Below are 21,245 nucleotides of genomic sequence, written 5' to 3' on the forward strand. Positions count from 1 at the left end.
CCATATTTTTAAAAGTACACAGTCCAAAAAAACTATGTTAAGTAGGAAAGCAGGATATGAACATCGTTAAAATAAATAATTACAAGTAATTCATGATCAGAACACTTAAGTTAAAATAAATTAAGTGAGAAAATGCACAAATAAGAAAAAATCAAAATGCTAATAGTAATTGAATTATGGTACAAGGAGTATGGGTGATTACTTTTCTCTTCTCTAATATGGAAACTTTTAAAATGTGGTCACATTACTTATTTAATGCAAAAAAAAAAAAAGCATTCCTCATAAAACATCTGTAATCTTAAGACTGGTACGGGGAGGGCACACCAGACCCAGATACCAATATATATATACAGGACTATTTCCATTCATCCTCATTTCACAGATAAGGAAACCAAACCTCAGAAAAGATCAGCACTGAAACCAAGGCCACAAAGCTAACAAGAGGTGAAGCCATGGAGAGGTCAAAGCTTCCATCTTTCCCTTACAGCGCTTTGTGTCCCTGGCCCTGGATAGCCTGGTCCCCAAGGAGACCCATCAGTGTAGCTGGGAAAATAAGCAACATGCCTGAAAGAAACCATACAGGATATAATAATACAGAACTGGATGTTAAACTGGGGGGCTCCACACAGCTGCACGGAGAGGTGGCAACAAAGGAGTGGGCGGCTCCGAGAATAAGAGGTGGGCTGGAGTCAGCCAGGAACAACGGGTGGGCCTATGCCGGGGGAGAGGGCTGCCACAAATATGGAAGAAAGGGGCAGGGTAATCCCGCACCGCGAGGCCAACTCACCTCTTATTGCACTCTTGGTCTTATACTAGAGTACAAATTAAACAGCCCTGCTATAAAACAGTGTGTAACAGAAAACTTGAGGGATGCTAAGGCCAATAGATCAGGAAACAACTGCCATTGAAAAAGACAGTTTATTGCTCAAGGTCTCCGAGCTGAGGGCCGTAGCGTCTTACGCAGGACGGCACAGGGAAGCGCTAGCGTTGGTCAGGAGGCGCTGGCGGGTTGCGGAGGGCTGTAGCAAGAGCCTTCACTTCACTGTGGTCTCCGGGGGAAGGGGTGTGTAAGGCAGTGCAAGCAGTTTAGCACTGGCCAGAGGGAAGAGCTCAGTGGCGCTTGGGCACGGGCTGTCCCTAGCTGTCTATGACTTGGTCCTGGGGGATCAGCGCAGGTGGGTAGTGGGCAGGAGTGTGAGAGTCCAAAAAAGGAGGTGGTTGGGATGTGAGCTCTGGATCGGTTGGTTTAGGTTTGAAACGCATGCCTGAGCAGGAAAACTCCCGAGGAGAGAGGTGCGCATGCCAGCGGACACGTGAGCCAAGGCAAGGTGACTCGGGACCGGACTGTCCAGAACGAGGCGTGTGCGGCACAGGCATGCAGGGCAGATGTTAGGGCATCCAGTTTAGAGACGCTAGACACATGGTCAATAGAGTGCCATGTCATTTAAGGACACACCAGATAAAGACATGGGCAACCGCTTACCTCCTGAGTATGTTCCTCATGGAGAACTAGTCCTTGCCTCCCCTCTGTGGCTGAGAATGGATGACCCCCGGGCGGCTGGAATAGGGGCCATCTACCTAACAGGCTTCCCCAGCAGGAAATCCACCAGCTGTCTAGGCTCAAAACCTTTCTCCTCTCACTTTTCCTGGGCTGCAGTAACTAAAGCCTGCTACCTTCTGATCTGAGATTAAACGAAAAGCATATAAAATCTCTTTGAGTTAAATCAGGAGTCCACAGACTATGGCTGAAGGCCCAATCCAGCCCTTCACCTGTTTCTGTGAATAACATCTTACTGGAGCACAGCCGTGTCCACACAGTTAGTCTGGTCTCTGGCTACTTTCCACTATGATGGTAGAGGCGAGCAGCTGCAACAGAGGCCGCATGGCCCACAAAGCCTAAAATATTTACCATCTGGCCCTTTACAGAAAAAGGTGGCCACCCCCTAAGTTAAATGATCTACAGAACTAATCGCACATCTATCTGGAGAGTTGGCCTGAGGTGGAGGCACAAGTTACATGTCGGCATCAGGGCCACGACAGCACAGAGGAGCAGCATCCTCACTGGAGGGGTTGGGGGTACAGCAGAGGTGGGAGGGTGGGGTGAGAAGCAGCGTGATAAAAGGCAATGGAAAGAGGGGGAAAGAAATTTAATGCCAAGAGAGAGTCAATAGACTATCTTAATAAACTTATAGTAATAGTAAACAAACAAAAAATGCGCTGCAGAATTGACAGCAAGGTCTTGAAGAGAAATTTGTATACTCAAGTTCACAGCAGCATGATGCACAATAGCTAAACTGTGGAGGCAACTCAAGTGTCCACTGACAGATGAAGAAGGAAACAGTACACAAGGAGTGCACAAGGGTTCCCTTTTCTCCACACCCTTGCCAACACTTATCTCTTGTTTATTTTTTATGACAGCCATTCTAACAGGTACGAGGTGATATCTCATTGTGGTTTTGATATGAATTTCCCCCATGACTAATGATGTTGTGCGTCTTTTCATGTACCTATTGGGCACCTGTATGTCTTCTTTGGAAAAACGTTTCTTCAGTTCCTCTGTCCATGTTTTAATCAGATTGTGATTTTTTTTGCTATTGAGTTGTAAGATTTTTTTATATAATTTGGAGATTAACCCCTTACCAGATCTATGATTTGTACATATTTTTCTCATCCTATAAATTGTCCTTGTATTTTGTTGGTGGTTTCCATTGCTGTGCAGAAGGTTTTTATTGATTTTTTTAAAGATTTTTTTTTATTTTAAAGTCTTTATTGAATTTGCTACAATATTACTTCTGTTTTATGTTTTGGTTTTTTGGCTGTGAGGTATGTGGGACCCTAGCTCCCTGACCAGGGATTGAACCCACACTTTCTGCATTGGAAGGTAAAGTCTTAACCACTGGACCACCAGGGAAGTCCCTGTGTAGAAGCTTTTTGGTCTGATGTAGTCCCACTTATTTATTTTTGCATTTGTTGCCTTTGTTTTTGATGTCAGATCAAAAAAATTGCCAAGACCAATATCAAAGAGCTTACTCCTTATGTTTATCTTCTAGGAGTTTTATTGTTTCAGGTCTTTTTTTTTTTTTTTTTTTTTTTTTTGCGGTACGCAGGCCTCTCATTGTTGTGGCCTCTCCCCTTGCGGAGCACAGGCTCCGGACGCGCAGGCTCAGCGGCCATGGCTCACAGGCCCAGCCGCTCCGTGGCATGTGGGATCTTCCCGGACCGGGGCACGAACCCGTGTTCCCTGCATCGGCAGGCGAACTCTCAACCACTGCACCACCAGGGAAGCCCTAGTTTCAGGTCTTATGTTCAAGTCTTTAATCTGTTTTGAGTTGATTTTTGTGTACAGTGTAAGATAGTGATCCAGCTTCACTCTTTTACATGTGGCCTGACCAGTTTTATGGAACAGACTATCGTTTCTCCATTATATTCTTGACACTTTTGTCTTAAATTAATTGACCATATATGTGTGGGTTTGTTTCTGGGTTCTCTATTCTGCTCCATTCATCTACGTGTCTGATTTTATGCCAATATCATACTGTTGGGACTTCCCTGGTGGCGCAGTGGTTAAGAAACTGCCTGCCAATGCAGAGGACACTGGTTCGATCCCTGGTCCGGGAAGATCCCACATGCTGCAGAGAAACGAAGCCTGTGCACCACAACTACTGAGCCTACCTTCTAGAGCCTGTGCTCAGCAGCAAGAGAAACCACCGCAATGAGAAGCCCACGCACCGCAATGAAGAGTAGCCCCCGCTCGCCGCAACTAGAGAAAGCCAGCATGCAGCAACGAAGACCCAACACAGCCATATATAAATAAATAAATAAATACCGTTTGGATTACTATAGCTTACAATATAGTTTGAACTCAGGAAGCTTGATGCCTCTAGCTTTGTTCTTTCTCCAGATTGCTTTGTCTATCTTTGTCTTTTATGGATCCATACAAATTTCAGGATTGTTTGTTCTATTTCTGTGAAAAAATGTCACCGGAATCTTTTTTTTTTTTTTTTTTTTTGCGGTACGCGGGCCTCTCACTGTTGTGGCCTCTCCCGTTGCAGAGCACAGGCTCCAGACGTGCAGGCCCAGTGGCCATGGCTCATGGTCCCAGCTGCTCCGTGGCATGTGGGATCCTCCCGGACCAGGGCACGAACCCATGTCCCCCACATCAGCAGGTGGACTCTCAACCACTGCGCCACCAGGGAAGCCCATGGGAAAGTCTTTTTCTTGCCTTCATTTCTGAAGGGCAACTTTGCGGGGTATAGTATTCTTGGTAGTTTCTTCCATTCAGCACTTCAAACATATCATCCCCTTTTCTCCTGGACTGCAAAGTCTCTGTTCAGAAATCCATTGATAGCCTTATGGGTGTTTCCTTCTATGATTTTTTTCTCTCTTGCTGCTTTTAAAATTCTCTGTCTTTGATTTTAGACAGTTTTATTATAATGGGTATTGGACAAGATCATTTTGGACTGAAATTTTAGGGTAACCTATGAGCTTCATGAACTTGGATGTCCAAATCTCTCCCCTGGTTTGACAGGTTCTCAGCTATTATTTCCTTTACATAAGCTTTCTACTCCTTTCTTCCTCTCTTCTTCTCCTGGGATTCCAATGATGCCTACATTGTTTCTCTTAATGGTGTCATGAAAGTCCCACCAGCTTTCTTCATTCCTTTTCATTCTTTTTTCTTTTTGTTCCTCACATTGGATATTTTCAATTGATCTGCCTTCAAGCTCACTGATTCTTCTGTTTGGTCGTCTGCTGTTAAAGCTCTGTGCTGAATTCTTCAGTTCTGTCATTTCATTCTTCAGCTCCAAAATTTGTTTGGTTCTTTTTTTACATCTTCTATCTCTTCATTAAACTTCTCATTTTGGTCTTATGTTGTCTTCCTGATATCATTAAATTGTTTATCTGTGTTCTTTTGTAGCTAAGAGTCTTTGGAACAGTTATTATGAATTCTTTATCAGGAAATTCAGGATCTTTATTTCTTTGGGCGTTACTGGAGGTTCTTTTGGTGGAGTCATGTTTCCCTGATTCTTCATGATTCCTATAGCTTTGCATGTCTGCACATTTGAAGAAGCAGTCACCTTTTCCAGACTTTACGGGTAAGGGAAGACTTTCACCTAGGGGTGGGGTCATGCTGGAGTGCGCTGTGGCCCTCGGTCAGTGGTGCGGGGCACCAAGAGCAGGCGCATACGGTGGCACCAGGTCCGGTGGGGCATGTCTTTTGGCTCAGGCTGCTAGGGTCTACATCGTCATCAACTGTGTGCTCCATGGTGAGTACTGCTGAGGGTCCATAGTGGCCGCAAGGGGTACTGGGGTCCATAGTATCACTTGGGGTCAAGTGGCTAGACACCAGGATAGGCAGAGATGGTGGCCAGAGCCAATGATGTGCCACACTCAGCTCTGAGGGCCAACTGCAGGTGCCTATATAGTTTCAAGTGCCTATATGGTGCCTGCCAGTTGCAGACACACAGACAGCGGTAGGGGCCAAGGCAAGCAGCAAGGGCTGGGACCAACTATAAGCTCACTAGCAGCTGTGGGATTCCTACCATGGCCCTGCGGTAGCTGCACACTTCCCAGCCCCACAAGCCATGCACAGTGTAATGGAGGCTGGTGACAGGGGTTGGGCCAGGGGTGTGCAAGTGCATAGCTCAAGTGGCTGGCGGCAGGTCAATGCAGCAGGGCAGGCTAGTGACAGAAGACAGGGCCTGATCCAGACCAACATGTAGCTGTGGAGGCTGGCGGCCGGAGTGCTCTCCTGTGGCTGCCAGGATACCCGCTCCCAAACTGCACATTGCAGTGGAGGCCTGCAGTGTGGAAAGGCACAGCTGGAGGCACTAGCTGCAAGGAAGCACATTGTGGCGGGGTCAGCTGTGGAGGTGTAGGCTGCTGTCTTGCACTCACATGGCCACAGAGGGCTGCTTGCTGCCCGTGCGGTTCCCAGGCTCCCCAAGTGCAGGGGGCGGAGAGTGGGGAAACGGAGCAAGGAAGGACTCGGGCTTCTGGCATCAGTGAACGTGAATACCTATAGGGCAAAAGTTGCTGAAATATGCAGGGGTCCACGGTGGTGAAATCTGCTAAGTTTTTCTGCAGAGCAGGTCACTGAGAACCACACTCACTCCCACTGCATGGCTGCCACTGGTATCCCCTGCTTTTCTTCCTTGCTCCTAGCCATTTCAATACACTTCAGTTTTGCCAATCTGGGTGGGAGCTTCGTGTGGTGCTCTGAAAGTCTTGGGGAAACTGGTCACTTCCTCCATTCTTCCTTTCCTGGCCAGGGGAACTCTTCCTATCTGGGAAGTTCCCTCATGGCACTGAGCAACCCCAACTTGGGGGAAGGGATAATGCAGTCAAAATGAAGCTGTCTTCTTCCTTCTTTTTCTTGCAGTTATTCTCAGGTTTTTGGTTCCACTGTAGCACTAAATTTTCTCAAGTGGACTCCGGAGCTCTCCCAGAGCTGTTTTCATTAATGGATAGCTAATTGTTAATTATTGTGGGGAGATGGAGGCTGAGTTCTTCCTTTCCAATCTGGATGCCTTTTAATGCATTTGCTTGACTAACTGCTTTGTGTAGAACCTCCAGTACCATTATGAACAGAAGTGGCAAAAATTGGACATCTTGTCTTGTTCCTAATCTTAGGGGGAAAGCATCTCGTCTTTAACCAGTAAGTATGATGTTAGCTGGGGCTTTTCCATAGAGATCCTTTGCAAGATTAGGAAGTTACCTTCTATTCCTAGCATATTGACTGTTTTCACCATGAAGGGGTGTTGAATTTTATAAAATAATTGTTCTGTGTCTGTTGAGATGCAGTGTTCACCCTTTATTCTATTGATGTGGTGTATTACATTATTTTATTTTTGATGTTAAATACACCTTGCATTCCTAAGATAAATCCCACTTGGCCATGGTATATAACCCCTTTTATATATTGCTGGATTCAATTAGAGTATTTTGTTGATGATTTATCCATCTATATTCGTAAGAGAACTGGTTTGTAGTTTTCTTGCGCGCTGTTTTGTTTTCTTACCAGGGTAACATTGACTTCATAGAGTGAGCTGAGAAGAAATCCCTCCCTTCCTATTTTTTGGAAGACTTTGTGAAGAATTGCTATTAATTCTTCTTTAAATGTTTGGTAGAATTCACCAGTTTTACTTAAGCTTTTCCCTGATGTAGATTTTTTTATTTACTAATTCAATCTATTTACTTGTTATAGGTCTTTTCAGATTTTCTATTTCTTCTCAAAACAGTTTTGTTAGTTTGTGTCTTTCTAGGAATGTGTCCATTTCACCTACATTATCTAACTTGTTGGCATACAGTTGTTTATAATATTTGCCTATAATTCTTTTCATTTCTGTACAGTTGGTAGTAATATTCCTCTTTCATTTCTGATTTTAGTATTTTTAGTTTTCTCTCTTTTTTGCTTTGTCAGTCCAGCTAAAGTCTTATCACTTTGGATGATATTTTCAAGGGACTAACTGCTTTTATTGATTTTCTCTATTGTTTTTCTATTCTCTATTTCATTAATTTATGTGCTAATCTTTATTATTTCCTTCCTTCTATTTGAGTTTGTCCTCTTTTTCCAGTGTCTTAAGATGGAAGGTTAAGTTGTTTATTTTGAGATCTTTCCTTTTTTTTTTCAATGTAGGCATTTAAAATATAAATTTCTCTCTGTGTACTGCTTTAGCTGAATCCTAAATGCTTTGGCATGCTGTTTCTTCAGTTTTATTCATCTCAAAGTATTTTCTAATTTCCCTTGTGATTTTTTTTTTAAATATTTATTTTTTGGTTGTGTCAGGTCTTAGTTGCAGCACGCGGGCTCTTTGTTGCGGTGCGTGGGCTTCTCTCTACTTCTGACATGGAGGCTTCTCTCTAGTTGTGGTGCATGGGCTCCAGAGCATGCGGGCTCATTAGTTGCGGCACATGGGCTCTCTAGTTGTGGCACACAGGCTCCAGAGTGCACGGACTCAGTAGTGGCAGCACACAGGCTCCCTAGTTGTGGCACGTGGACTCTCTAGTTGCAGCATGTGGGCTTAGTTGCCCCATGGCACGTGGGATCTTAGTTCCCCAACCACGGATCGATCTGGTGTCCCCTGCATTGCAAGACCAATTCTTAACCACTGGACCACCAGGGAAGTCCCATGATTTCTTTTCAGATCATTGATCATTCAGTAGTAAGTTATTTAATTTCCATATATTCGTGAATTTCACCAAGTTCACTGATTTTACTTTCTAATTTCATTCCACTGTGGTCAGAGAATGATTTCAACCCTTTCAACTTTATTGATGATTTTAACGGCCTACCACATGGTCTATCCTGAAGTATGTTCTACGTACACTTGGGAAGAAGATGAATTCTGCTATTGTTAGGTGGAGTGTTCTAAAGATGTCTATTTTATCTACTTGGATATAGTGTCATTCAAGTCTTCTATTTCCTTCATGATCATTTGCCTAGCTTTTCTATCCATTATTGAAAGGGGGGTACTGAAGGCTGTGACTATTATTGTTGAACTTTCTATTTCTCCATTCTGTCAGGTTTTCTTTTATATATTTTGGATCTCTGTTTTTAGGTACCTATTTGTTTATAATTGTTATGTCTTCCTAACGGACTGCCCCTTTTGTCATTATAAAATGTCTCTCTTCATCTCTAGTAACTTTTGTTTTGTTTTGTTTTACAGTCTATTTTGTCTGATACATAGTCTCTCCAACTTTCTTATGGTTACTATTTGCATAATATATGTTTTTCCTTCCTTTTACATTTAATCTATTTGTATCTCTGAATCTCAAGTATGTCTGAAGTAGAAAGAATATAGCTAGATCTTGTTTTTCATCCTGCCTGACAATCTTTGCCTTTTAATTGGATTGTTTAATCCACTGACATTTAATGTTTTTATTGATATAGTTAGATTATGTTTGCCGTCTTACTTTTTGTTTTCTATGCTTCACGTCTTTTTCTTCTTCCCTATTTCTCACTGCTTTCTTCTGCATTAAGTGAATCTTTACAGTGTGGCATTTTAATTCCCTTAATGTTTTTTTCACTATACTTGTTTTAAGTTATTTTCCTTGTGGTTTCTCTAAGGCTTATGAGAATACATTTCAAATTGATACTAACTTAACTACAGCGAGATACAATAATGTTACTCTTATATAGTTCTATTTCCTCTTCCTCCTTTGTGTGTGTGTGTGTGTGTGTGTGTGTATATACACACACACACACACATATGGTGTTTATTAAATCTGTTTGCTTATGTGCATTTTATTGAAAATGAGGTTTAACATTAGTGGAATAAATTTATTTTCCTATGTATAAAGTGACACTTTTTGCCCTTTGTCATTTTATCTATTGGGGTTTTCATATTATTTTGGTCAATTTAAGAAATTCTTTTTTTTAATATATATACATTTAAAAAATTTATTTATTTAATTTATTTATTTTTAGCTGTGTTAGGTCTTTGTTGCTGTGTGCGGGCTTTCTCTAGTTGTGAGTGGGGGCTACCCTTCGTTGCGGTGCGTGGGCTTCTCATTGCGGTGGCTTCTCTTGTTGCAGAGCATGGGCTCTAGGCACCCAGCCTTCAGGAGTTGTGGCTCGTGGGCTCTGGAGTGCAGGCTCAGTAGTTGTGGCGCACGGGCTTAGTTGCTCTGCGGCATGTGGGATCTTCCCAGACCAGGGCTTGAACCCGTGTACCCTGCATTGTTAATGGGATGAGGTTGCTAGAATTACACAGAAACATCCTTCTTATTTTATCTTTTAGTGTAGAAAATTAACCTTTTCATTTTTATTGCTTCCAATGTTTGAAACTTCTTAACCTTCTAAGATCTGAAACACATTAAAAGTTTTCCTACACATGGACCATAAACTCTAGGTACATAGCTAAACTTTTTTTTCTCCTTTTTTACAGATAAAATCTCTGTATGACTTACTCTGGTTTGTGCTAGAGATGCGGGTTTGTTCAATGAATATCAGAGACATAAACTATCTGTAGCTACATGCCACAGATACTCAGGTAGGTATTAGTGGAGATGCCAGTTAACACACTGGGTTCACTTCAGCTTTACATAGCATACTCTGCACTGCTGAGTGAGATAACACACCTCAACATATCAAATAATGTCATTACACAAATCAGGCACTGAATGTAATATCAACAAACGATTCAATGTTGTATTTGTTTCTATTTCACACTTGGATGGCCATCCTGTACATAATGCTTAATTCACTTAGATCACATTTTGATGGTGCTATGATTAGGATTTAAACTGATGTTCCTAAAAATTGTTTACCAGTTTTCCCAAAACTATTTATTAAAAAAAAAAAAGAAAAGAAACCCTCTGTTTTAAACTGGAGATATGACAACTAAATGCAGATACTAGACTACATCTTGCACTAGAAGGAAAAATAATGATATAAAGGATGGCAGTATAAGGATAATGGTATAGAATAATGGTATAATGGTTCACTTAACAAAATTGGAATGGGGAAGGCAGATTAGAAAGATACATTTATTATAATAATGTTAAATTTATCAAAATTGATGATTATACTATTGTTATGGAAAGGATGTCTCTCGTCTTAGGAAATACAAGTCAAAGTGTTTAAGGGTAAAGGATCATGATATATGTAACTATTGTCACATGGATCAAAAAAAAAAATCCAAAAAACAAAACAAGCACCACATTCATAATAGAAAAGTGCTTCTCAAACAAAGGTGATTTGCCCCACAAGGGGACATTTGCTTATGTCCAGAGACATTTTGGGGAGAGGGAGCTACCAGTATCTGATGGGTGGAGGCCAGGGATGCTGCTAAACACCCTACAAAGCACAGGCCAGCCCCCCAAAACAAAGAATTATCTGGCCCCAAATGGTGATAGCATCAAGGTTGGAAAACCCTGATACAGAGAAAGGAAATGATGGAGCAAGTGGGATAGAACATCAACAATCGATGTATCTGGGTGAGGTGTATGTGGATGCTGTTTTAATTTTTCTTAACCTTATAATTTTTCTGTAATTTGGAAATTAATTCCAAATAAAACATTTTTAAAAGCCTTTTTAAAAGTACTTTGTTGTGATGATTACTTTATCATACATTAAACCACTGCAGTGAAAAGTGGACCTATTTGGGAACTCTCTATTCTATTTCACTGATATTAGACATCTTTTTTCCCAGTGCCACATTCTTTTCATTTCTGTTTCTATGTAATTCTAGCAACCTCATCCCATTAACAAAAAAAGAACTTCTTTTAAATATACATATACCTATGTACCTACATATTGATATCTTTACTTTTTCCAAATTAATTTGTTTTCTTATTTTTAAAAAAACATCTTATTGGGATCCTGAGTTGAAAGCATTTTTTTAATCCAGAATGCCATCTCACACGGTTCTTTGGGAAACGTCTCCTGAAGACCTAGAGCAGTGAACATTTCTAGTGAGGAGTCTTTGAATTATCAAAGTCCTTAAGAATTGACAGTTCTTTGGAAATTAATGAAGCAAGGCATTTTAATATGTGTGCATTAAAGTGCAAACATCATATGGTTGGGTTGTTTATTTGCCTGATTATTTTTCAGGAAACGGTGAGTGAGGCTGGGCTCTGAGAAGCTGAAGTGGTGATTCCCCAATGAGAGCCCCACTCATGTAATCTAAGCTTTTCAGGGCCATCCAAAATGCAAAGTGATGTTAAGCCACACGTGATACTAAGCATATGTTTGGATTAGAACAATGTACTACAAACACATTTTCAAAGGTTCACATGTGGAAAACGCTTTTGTGCTTTTTAGGCCACAGAACCTTAAAGCCTAAGCGACATTAAGGTACGCAATTAAATACATCTACCATAGACACACTTCTCTGCAAGGATCTGGAGCTCTGTCTGGAATATAGCAGAATACCAATAGATCAATGAATTAGAAACCTGGATGCTATTTCGCTTCTATTCTATCTCTGTTTATTAATGATTTCTTCAAAGGTAAAATAATATAAATAGGTTCACAAGAGGCTATGTGTTAATATATTTAATAAATGTCTCATAAAATCATTTTCATAGGTAAGCCAAGTGTAATAAAGAGAAAGACCTCATTTGTGGTAGCTGGCTGCTTTCGTGTCCCCAGTCCTCTCTTTTCCCTTTTGCCCCATATCCGGGTAACCTGATAAGAAGGACAGCTCACACCCTCAGGCCCTTGGCACTAAAATTTCAAACCATGTAAGCCTCAGACTGAGCATGGGAACCTCCACCTGGCTCACTTCGTAACTGCAATAAAAACTCAAGGCCCCGCGTTGCTCCTGTTCTACTCCAGACCAAACCAGAGCTATTCTCCTCGGGTGATACATTTGCTATTGACTGTTGTGAGTCGTGAATCCTTTTACACAACCCACTGGAGCCCATGTGTCATTTGTCCCAACCTCCATAATCTCCTGAGATAGGGGACTGCCCAGCATCCAGCAGGGGATGCTAGGGACCCAAATAAAACACCAACTGACTAGTTTTGCTTATTGATTTCTCAGAATCACTTGCCAAGGAGCTAGGAAGACTCCAGTCTCTAGGAAGTCTTCCAGAGCAAAGACCAGGAGAGTGATGACATCATGTTGGTATCCATGAATAAGTAAGGATTTGAAATATACTGAAGCAAATGTCTAAGACAGGGTTAATAATTCATACAACTAAATCTGAAGGGATAAAAATTAAACCATATGGAATGCAATACTGAAGACATATCTTCAGTTACACTTCTACTTTTATTATTTTAACAGAAACATTTAAAATGAAAAGTTTTCTTATACCTAAACTACACATTAAAAAGCAAAACACAGAATCCCAGCTCTCACCCAAATGGCACTCCAAGGGCACCAAGAGGAGTCACCAGGACTGTGGGGACCGCCGTGTAAGCCAGGAAGTTTCCAATCTGGCCAACAGCCACTGTCAAGAGAATCACAAGGGTATCACTGCAATTACAAAAATCTCTTTGAGCATTCATCACAGAGTTGAATTTTGCAAGACTGTGCTCTGAAAGGGCTACTTCTTTCTCATTACTGGTGAGGAAGGAAATATGGGGCATCATTTGCATGATTAAGAGTCCTGAGGGCAGAGGAGAGCAGGCCCCATAGTATCACTGGCCCAATTAGTTTCAACCCTCTATGGAAATTCCCAGTCTAACCAGCAGTGACTGACAGTGGGTACAAGAGTATATTTCCACTTTCTTCTTAACACATCCCTGTTTTAAGATAGATCATGTAGAGCTTTCCATGTCCATTCAAGTGGCCTGGGATCTATTCCAGTGACAGACTGCTGGCACATCAAGTGGAAACACTACTGCCTGTACAGGGCTGTGCCTGGGGCTGCACTGAGATAGACAGATAGACAGACAGATAGATAGACAGACAGAGCTTAAAAATGAGTTCTTCGATGAATCAATGTCTACTAGAAAATTTCTTGCCTAAAAGACAATGTGTGACAAAAAGACCTCAAGATATATCTGAAATATCTAACAGAATTTTTCTTTATATATGTAAAGGTCTGAACTCTAATTTTATTATTTTTATATTATAACACATGACCTCTGATCTGGTATTTAAGGCTGAGTGAAGAAACTCCTTTGTAAAACTAGTTGTGTGGGGCACAAGCTCACCAAATGCCCACAGCCCAACTACAGATGAGGAAGCAGGAGCTGCTTAATTTCTTCAGACCCAGGACAGTCTGACCTGGACAAAATTCAGGGCCAACAGCAGGCAGCAGGATCCTCTGCCTTCACCCTCCACTGTCTCCCACCATCCCGGTCCTTATTCCAAAGAACAAGCTAAGCTCATCCCACCCCCTCCATCCAACCCTGACAGACAAATGACTGATCTTACAAAAGGAGACCAAGCTCTTCACCACAAAGAGTACTTACTTGCAATTGTTCCTGCCCACCACACAATGTCTGTTAAATAGGAGGTACCTGTAAAAGAGTGAGACAAAAACATCAGGAAAGTACAAACCAAGAGGTTTACAAGCTACACACTTAAAAGAGGAATTTTTAAATAAAACTAAAATTGAAAAGAATGAATGCCATACTTTTATTCACCCTACAAAGAAACTTTAAAGTAGTCTATAAAGAGCAGCATGAGAAACAATTAAAAGTGGCAAAATACTTTCTGCAATCAACACAAGCTGACCCAAGCAAATAAAATCTTTATAAATTGTACTTTATTTGGGAGGGGGGCTCAACACATCATCTAGAGACAAATATTCTTTGGAGTAACTTTTTATATGTTGATTTCAAATGAGATTTGACCTTCAAAGTCCAATTCTCTCATGCATTTACTGAAACCCATTTATATGATAATTTTTCTAGTACAGGGTTCTGTGACTTGCTACTTAAACAGGTTCATAATGTAGAACCTTTGTGACATGGCTCTTTTTGCAACCATGTGAAAATGGTTGAAAGCAGACCCTTACACTCACTCAATGATTGGACATTGTACACAGTGGTTTCCCTTTTACTCTCTTGGATTACCCTCTTATGCCCCAATGCATGCCAGGGCAGGCAGAGATGGGAGCAGGTCTCTTCGTCACATCCATCTCTCCTTTTGTCCTTCTGCAGGTATGTCAAAATGCTCCTAGTCTAACAGGATTTTTTCACTTCAGACTAAAACACCTAATCTATTTGGATGTTTTAATTCGCAATAATTTGGTATAATGAACATAGGAAGCCAGGCTGCTTCTTTGAGGAGCAGAGCTACAGGTATTTAAAAAGTACTTTTAAGAAAATGAGACCAATAAGTAATGATAGAGTGGAAGGAATGGTCTAGTTCAAATAGCACCATTTGGTAACATCACAGTAAAAACTGATTCAGGCAAGAACCATCAAACGAGACTAAAATAAGTGAATGAAAGTTTGTTGAGGGACAGGATTGCCACGTAACCTCCATGAATCACCTCCACCAGTTTTTTTATTAATCACAAAGAGAAAAAGTTATCTTTACAGTACTCTAAGACCCTGACGGACATCACCTTAGCTAAGTGGTCAAAGTTGACACCATCAGCAGTGGGACAAACCAAATCCTGCACCTCCTGAGGGCGCATTGAGAAAGGCACAACATCACATCTGCAGTACTCCTGCCAGACTGCATCACCTGAATCTAATCATGAGGAAATTGTGAAATGGTCCACATATCAGCTGGCCTGTACGCTTCAAAATCGGCAAGGTCATGAAAGACAAAGGTACTGTTGCAAATGACAGGAAACTAAAGAGATGTGACTAAACACATGACGTTAGATGGGAAAAAAGGCTGCTATAAAGGACAACATTGGGGCAACTGGCAAAACTTCAATATGGATTGTTGTAGATAATTGAGTAACAAAACCCCTTCACTTTCTGCATGAGAATGCGACTATAAAGCTGACAGCCATGTGGCCAGGGGACAGCACGTAAGGTAAAAATGACCTCTGATGGGCAAATGGCATCTGACTGGAGGTTGGGCTCCCCTAGTGCAATACCTCTGAGAATAGGAACAGCTCTTTCAGGGACCGGGATTCCTGCCTCTATGACTTTATACTGGAGGGCATGAGGCTTGTAAGGCTGGGCAGCTGTGACACTGTCTGCTGCAGTTCTGCCTCTGGGACCCTAAACCATGCTCTGCCTCTGCTACCAGGCTCCAACAGAGAGGGCCTGACACTGGCTGTGGCTCCTGTCCCATGTCCCTCTGAGTGTGTCTGATACAAATGTGGCCCATGATGTCCTACATATCAGAAAGTAGAGCTGAGCTGAAGAATGCCCTGCAGTGAACACTGCAGAACAATGATCAACTATTAGTATAGAATCCTTGTTCAATTTCCCAAATGTGCTAAATCACACTGTGGCTATTTTAGAGCATGTCTTTTACTTACATGTGGAATCTGAAAAAAAAAAAAAAGACACAGAATTGTCAAAGCAATCCTGATGAAAAAGAACTAAGCTGGAGGCATAATCCTCCCAGACTTCAGACAATACTATAAAGCTACAGTAATTAAGACAGCATGGTACTGGCACAAAAACAGACAGATCAATGGAACAAGATAGACAGCCCAGAAATAAACCTATATACCTATGGTCAATCAATCTTCAACAAAGGAGGCAAGAATATACAATGGAGAAGACATTCTCTTCAGCAAGTGGTGTTGGGAAAGCTGGACAGCGTCACGTAAATCAATGAAATTAAAACACTCCCTCACACCATGTTCAAACATAAACTCAAAATGACATAAAGACCTAAATATAAGACATAAAACTCCTAAAAGAGAACATAGGCAAAACATTCTCTGACATAAATCATAGCAATATTTTCTTAGATCAGACTCCCAAGGCAAAAGAAATAAAAGCAAAAATAAACAAATGGTACCTAATCAAACTTAAAAACTTTTGCACAGCAAAGGAAACCATCAAAGAAACAAAAAGACAACCTACGGAATGGGAGAAAATATTTGCAAATGACACAACCAACAAGGGCTTAATTTCCAAAATATACAAACAGCTTATGCAACTCAATATCAAAAAAACAAACAACCCAATCAAAAAATGGGCAGAAGATCTATATAGACATTTCTCCAAAGAAGACATAAAGGTGGCCAACAGACACATGAAAAGATACTCAACATTGCTAATTATTAGAGAAATGCAAATCAAAACCACAATGAGCCTCACACCTGTCAGAATGGCTATCATCAAAAAGTATACAAATAATAAATACTGGAGAGGGTGTGGAGAAAAGGGAACTCTCCTACACTGTTGGTAGGGATATAAATTGGTGCAGCCACTATGGAAAACAGTATGGAGGTTCCTTAAAGAACTAAAAATAGAGCTATCATATGATCCAGCAATCCCACTCTTGGTTATATCTTGGGAAAAGATGAAAACTCTAATCTGAAAAGATACATGCAGCCTGATGTTCACAGCAGCATGATTTACAATAACCAAGACACGGAAGCAACCTAAGTGTCTATCAACAGATGAACAGATAAAGAAGATATGGGGTGTGTGCGTGTATGTGTACACACACACACACACACACAAAATGGAACATTACTCAGCCATTAAAAAGAATGAAATATTGCCATTTGTAACAATGTAGATAGACCTAGAGAATATCATACTAAGTGAAGTTAAGTCAAAGACGAACATTATATGATAACACTTACATGTGGACTCTAAAAATAATGCAAATGAATCTATATACAAAACAGAAAAAGACTCACAGACACAGAAAACAAAATTATGGTTACCAAAGGGGAAAGGGAGGGGCAGATAAATAAGGAGTATGGGGTTAACAGATACACATTACTATATATAAAATAGAAAAGCAACAAGAATCTACTGTATAACACAGAGAACAATATTCAATATCTTGTAATAACCTATGATGGAAAATAATCTGAAAAAATACATATAAATAACTGAATCACTTTGCTGAACACCTGAAACTAATATTGCAAATCAACTATATTTCAATTAAAAAAATTTTCAACAAAACCAAATTTATAGATACAAAGAACAGATCAGTGGTCTTTATTTAATTATTGTTACATATGTTACATTTTTTATGTTACAAACCCAACAATATATTGTTGTAACTTATAATAAAGATGTTAACTTTGTTATTTTATATTCTAAAGAAGCTTAGAAAACAAAGGAAATCAAGTATAAACTTATAGTAGACCTTTTCATTGTTATAAAATGTCCTTCTTGGGCTTCCTTGGTGGCGCAGTGGTTGAGAATCTTCCTGCCAATGCAGGGGACACGGGTTCGAGCCCTGGTCCGGGAAGATCCCACATGCTGTGGAGCAACTAAGCCCGTGTGCCACAACTACTGAGCTTGCGCTCTAGAGCCCACGAGCCACAACTACTGAAGCCCGCATGCCTAGAGCCCGTGTTCCACAACAAGAGAAGCCACAGCAATGAGAAGCCCGTGCACCGCAACGAGGAGTGGTCCCCGCTCTCCACAACTAAAGAAAGCCCGCGTGCAGCAAAGAAGACACAATGCAGCCAAAAAAAAATGTCCTTCTTTGGCTACAGTAACAATTTTTGCCTTAAAGTCTGTTCTGTTTCATACTAGCATGGCCACTCCTGCTCTCTTTTGTGTATAAGTAAATATTATTGCTTATTATTTAAAATAACTGTGAACACATTTCATTCTAGATCTTGAAGCTTGTTTTTATAGCAGATGCACACAATAATTTACTCAACAGCTTTTCAAAAATTCTATATATAATATTCGAAAGATTTTAGGGACTCTGAGATCAAGGAATCAGTCACAATCTTTTCTGTTGGGGGTCTATGCTGGGGGCAGGGAAAGGCCAATTCCTTTTACTGTGATGAATACAGTTTTGTCGTGAGTGCTTACGCAGTCACGGGATCACTGCTACAGCAGCAGCTAGAATGTGGGCAACACTCGGGCAGTGAAAGCTTGTCCAAGGATGCCAGCACAATGGGACCCACTGAAGCTCTCCTCTTTCACTGCTATAGTTTCCCCCACACCATTAACTACCACACAGCACGTGCTTTTGACAGTCTGAAATGGACTGTCACTAAAATGGGGAAGAACCTGGGATACCTCGTAGCCAGGGCTAGAGAAATAACAAGCCTTTGGTCTCCCTTTAGTCAAAAGGTACAGGTTAGTTCCAAGTGTTTAGGGTCCTCCCACTCATACTCCCCAGGAGGAGTTTGTGTTTGCTGAAATCCAAAGGTATTGCGATCACCCTCACCTTTTAAGCCAATATTAGGCAAAATTTTTCTGCTTCCATGGACATTACGTAAGTTAAGATTTTCTGTCGGGATACTTGCCCCACACCCCTAACTGTAGATCAAAGTGATACTGCTCTCCATGGCCCCCAAGGGCTCCAGCTCAGCAATATCCCCAGTGCCCATGGAAGTAGCCTATGGCTCTTCTTGCCCATCCACCTGTGCCTAGCATCTTCACTGAGCTGGCTGCCCCAGGTTCCATCCTCCTGCAGCCAGAAATTCCTAGGAACCTGCATTCCATGTTAGCCATTGGCCCTGTCATAGATATTATTTTCTTATGTCCTAAAATGACTTGGTTTCTTCACAGTTTCACCTTCATCACTGTCCCTAAAAATCCTAAAGTTACTCACCTGACACCCTCAGGAGGCACCTGTTCAAGCCTATGGCCATGCTCATCCTCTTCCCAGCTGATGCCTGGGACTTTTCAAGTTCTCTGGCCTTAGCAAGAACAAGGAACCTCAGAATTGTAGAACACTGGTTTTCTGTTTGTTTATTTGACTATACTCATGCCTCCTCCCCTCCACTCCTAGGTGTGGGTTGCAAAGGTAGCAATATCTAAAGTCTAGAATTTTTTTCCCCCTCATACTGGAAACCTTGGATGAGAGTTGAACGGTTGTTTATAACAGCTGAACTACAAGACAAAGAAGTGTTGTGCAAATACAAAAGAGACTTGTCAGGATGATAATATCAATTGGCATTGATGTTGTCCAACCATGGACTCGTGGCTTTGAAAACCTTCCATTTAGGTTTAAATGTGTATCAGAAATGTCCTTAAAATATGACTTTCTAGCACAAAAATAGAGGCAGTCATCTAGTTTATTTACTTGCTGATTATACCACAGCAAAACTGCTTCCACTCGTGTGTGCTCTGTACAGCAACAACAGAATTGCTCCTAACAGCAAAGCAAGAGTGGATCACTAAGTCCTTTACAAATTAATTAATGCCTTAACTTTAAAAAATGTGTAAAAAGATGCTACATAGTTTTTACAGAGTTCTTAAAAAAGAACTATCAAGAAAACTTCTTTCCTGACACCAACACAGCTAGATGAGGGCATTAATTAGACTCAATCTGAGCACTTGGTATTCACCAATTTATGAATGAATTTAGTACTTGAAGTTCTTTTGTATGTTGGCTATTAGATATGCTGAACTTATTTTCCTAAAGAAATAGTTGGGCAATCTTGAAAAAGAAGAACAAAACTGTATGACTTATACTATCTGATTTTAAGATTTAAAAATTAGATTTTTTAAGATTTTTAAAAAAGATTTAAAACTACATCATCAATACAGACTGGTGTAAGGATAGACATATACAATAAAACAGAATAGAGTTCAGAAATAGACTCACACATGTACAGTCAGATCATGGACTAAAGCAACAGTATAATTCAGTAGGGAAATTTCCTCAACAAGCGATGCTGAACCAAATGGATACCAGTAGGGAAAATACTGAACCTTGATTCATACCTCACTCATATACAAAAATTAACTCAAGATGGCTTACAGACCTAAAGGTAAAAGCGAAAGCTATAAAACTCCTAGAGGAAAACACAGGAGGATGCCACTGTGACCTGAGGAGAAACAAAGATTTTATTTTGGCAGAAATCAAAAAGTACTAACCACATAGAAGGAAAAAAATGATAAGTTAGACTTCATCAAAATTAAAAATTTCTGCTCTTCAAGAGGAAACATTAAGAAAATGAAAAGACAAGCCTCAGAGAAAATATTTGCAATTCCTAAATCTGCCAAAGGACTTGTATCCAGATTATACATACATGTTACATATAATGCACACTATCAATAATAAAAAGATATAATCCACTAAAATACGGGCAAAAGTCTTGAAAAGACACCTCAAAAAGACTGTATACAAATGGCCAATAAACTCATCAAAAGATGCTCAATATCATTAGGTATCAGGGGAATGTAAATTAAAATCACAATGAGATACCACTGTACACTCACCAGAATGGCTAAAATTAAACAGATGACAACACCAAATGTTGGAGAGAACATAGAGCACCTGGAACACTCATTCATTCCTGATGGGAGGGTAAAATGGTACACCTGTAGTCAGAAAGTGTTCAGCAGTTTCTTAAAATTTAATTATATACCTACTGCATGATCCAGCACTGCATGATCCAGCAATGCTCCAACGTATTTACCCCAAAGATAAGAAGACTTTAAGTCAAAAAAGAATTATGTAAGAATTGTCATTGCAGCTTTCCTCAAACAGTCAAAATTTGGAAACAACCAAATTTTCAGAATAGATAAGCAAATTGTGGTATATTCAAACAATGGAACACTACTTAGCAATGTAAGTACGACTGATACATATATCACGATGAATATTCAAACCATGATGAAAGAAAGAAAGAAGAGTAGACATAAGAGAATACATACTATATGATTCCATTTATATGAAGTTCAAGAACAGGCAAAACTAATTCAATCTATGCAGATGGATACTAGGAAAGCAGACCCTCTGGTGTAGGGAGGACAGAATGAA

General features: G+C 40.5%; 1 protein-coding gene across 3 annotated transcripts in view; it reads right to left on the bottom strand.

The window, feature by feature from the left end:
* NIPA1 (NIPA magnesium transporter 1) overlaps positions 1 to 21,245 on the bottom strand; it is a 37,105-nt gene that overhangs the window by 8,572 nt on the left and 7,288 nt on the right. For all 3 annotated transcript variants that reach the window (XM_004276887.4, XM_033400211.2, XM_049712580.1), the window contains 2 exons: positions 13,871 to 13,918; positions 12,810 to 12,900 (listed from right to left, as the gene is read on the bottom strand). In XM_004276887.4, the coding sequence (XP_004276935.1) occupies positions 12,810 to 12,900; positions 13,871 to 13,918 (139 nt within the window). The remainder of the gene's footprint in view (positions 1 to 12,809; positions 12,901 to 13,870; positions 13,919 to 21,245) is intronic.

Source organism: Orcinus orca, chromosome 7 (genome assembly GCF_937001465.1).
Source record: "Orcinus orca chromosome 7, mOrcOrc1.1, whole genome shotgun sequence".
Lineage (NCBI taxonomy): Eukaryota > Metazoa > Chordata > Mammalia > Artiodactyla > Delphinidae > Orcinus > Orcinus orca.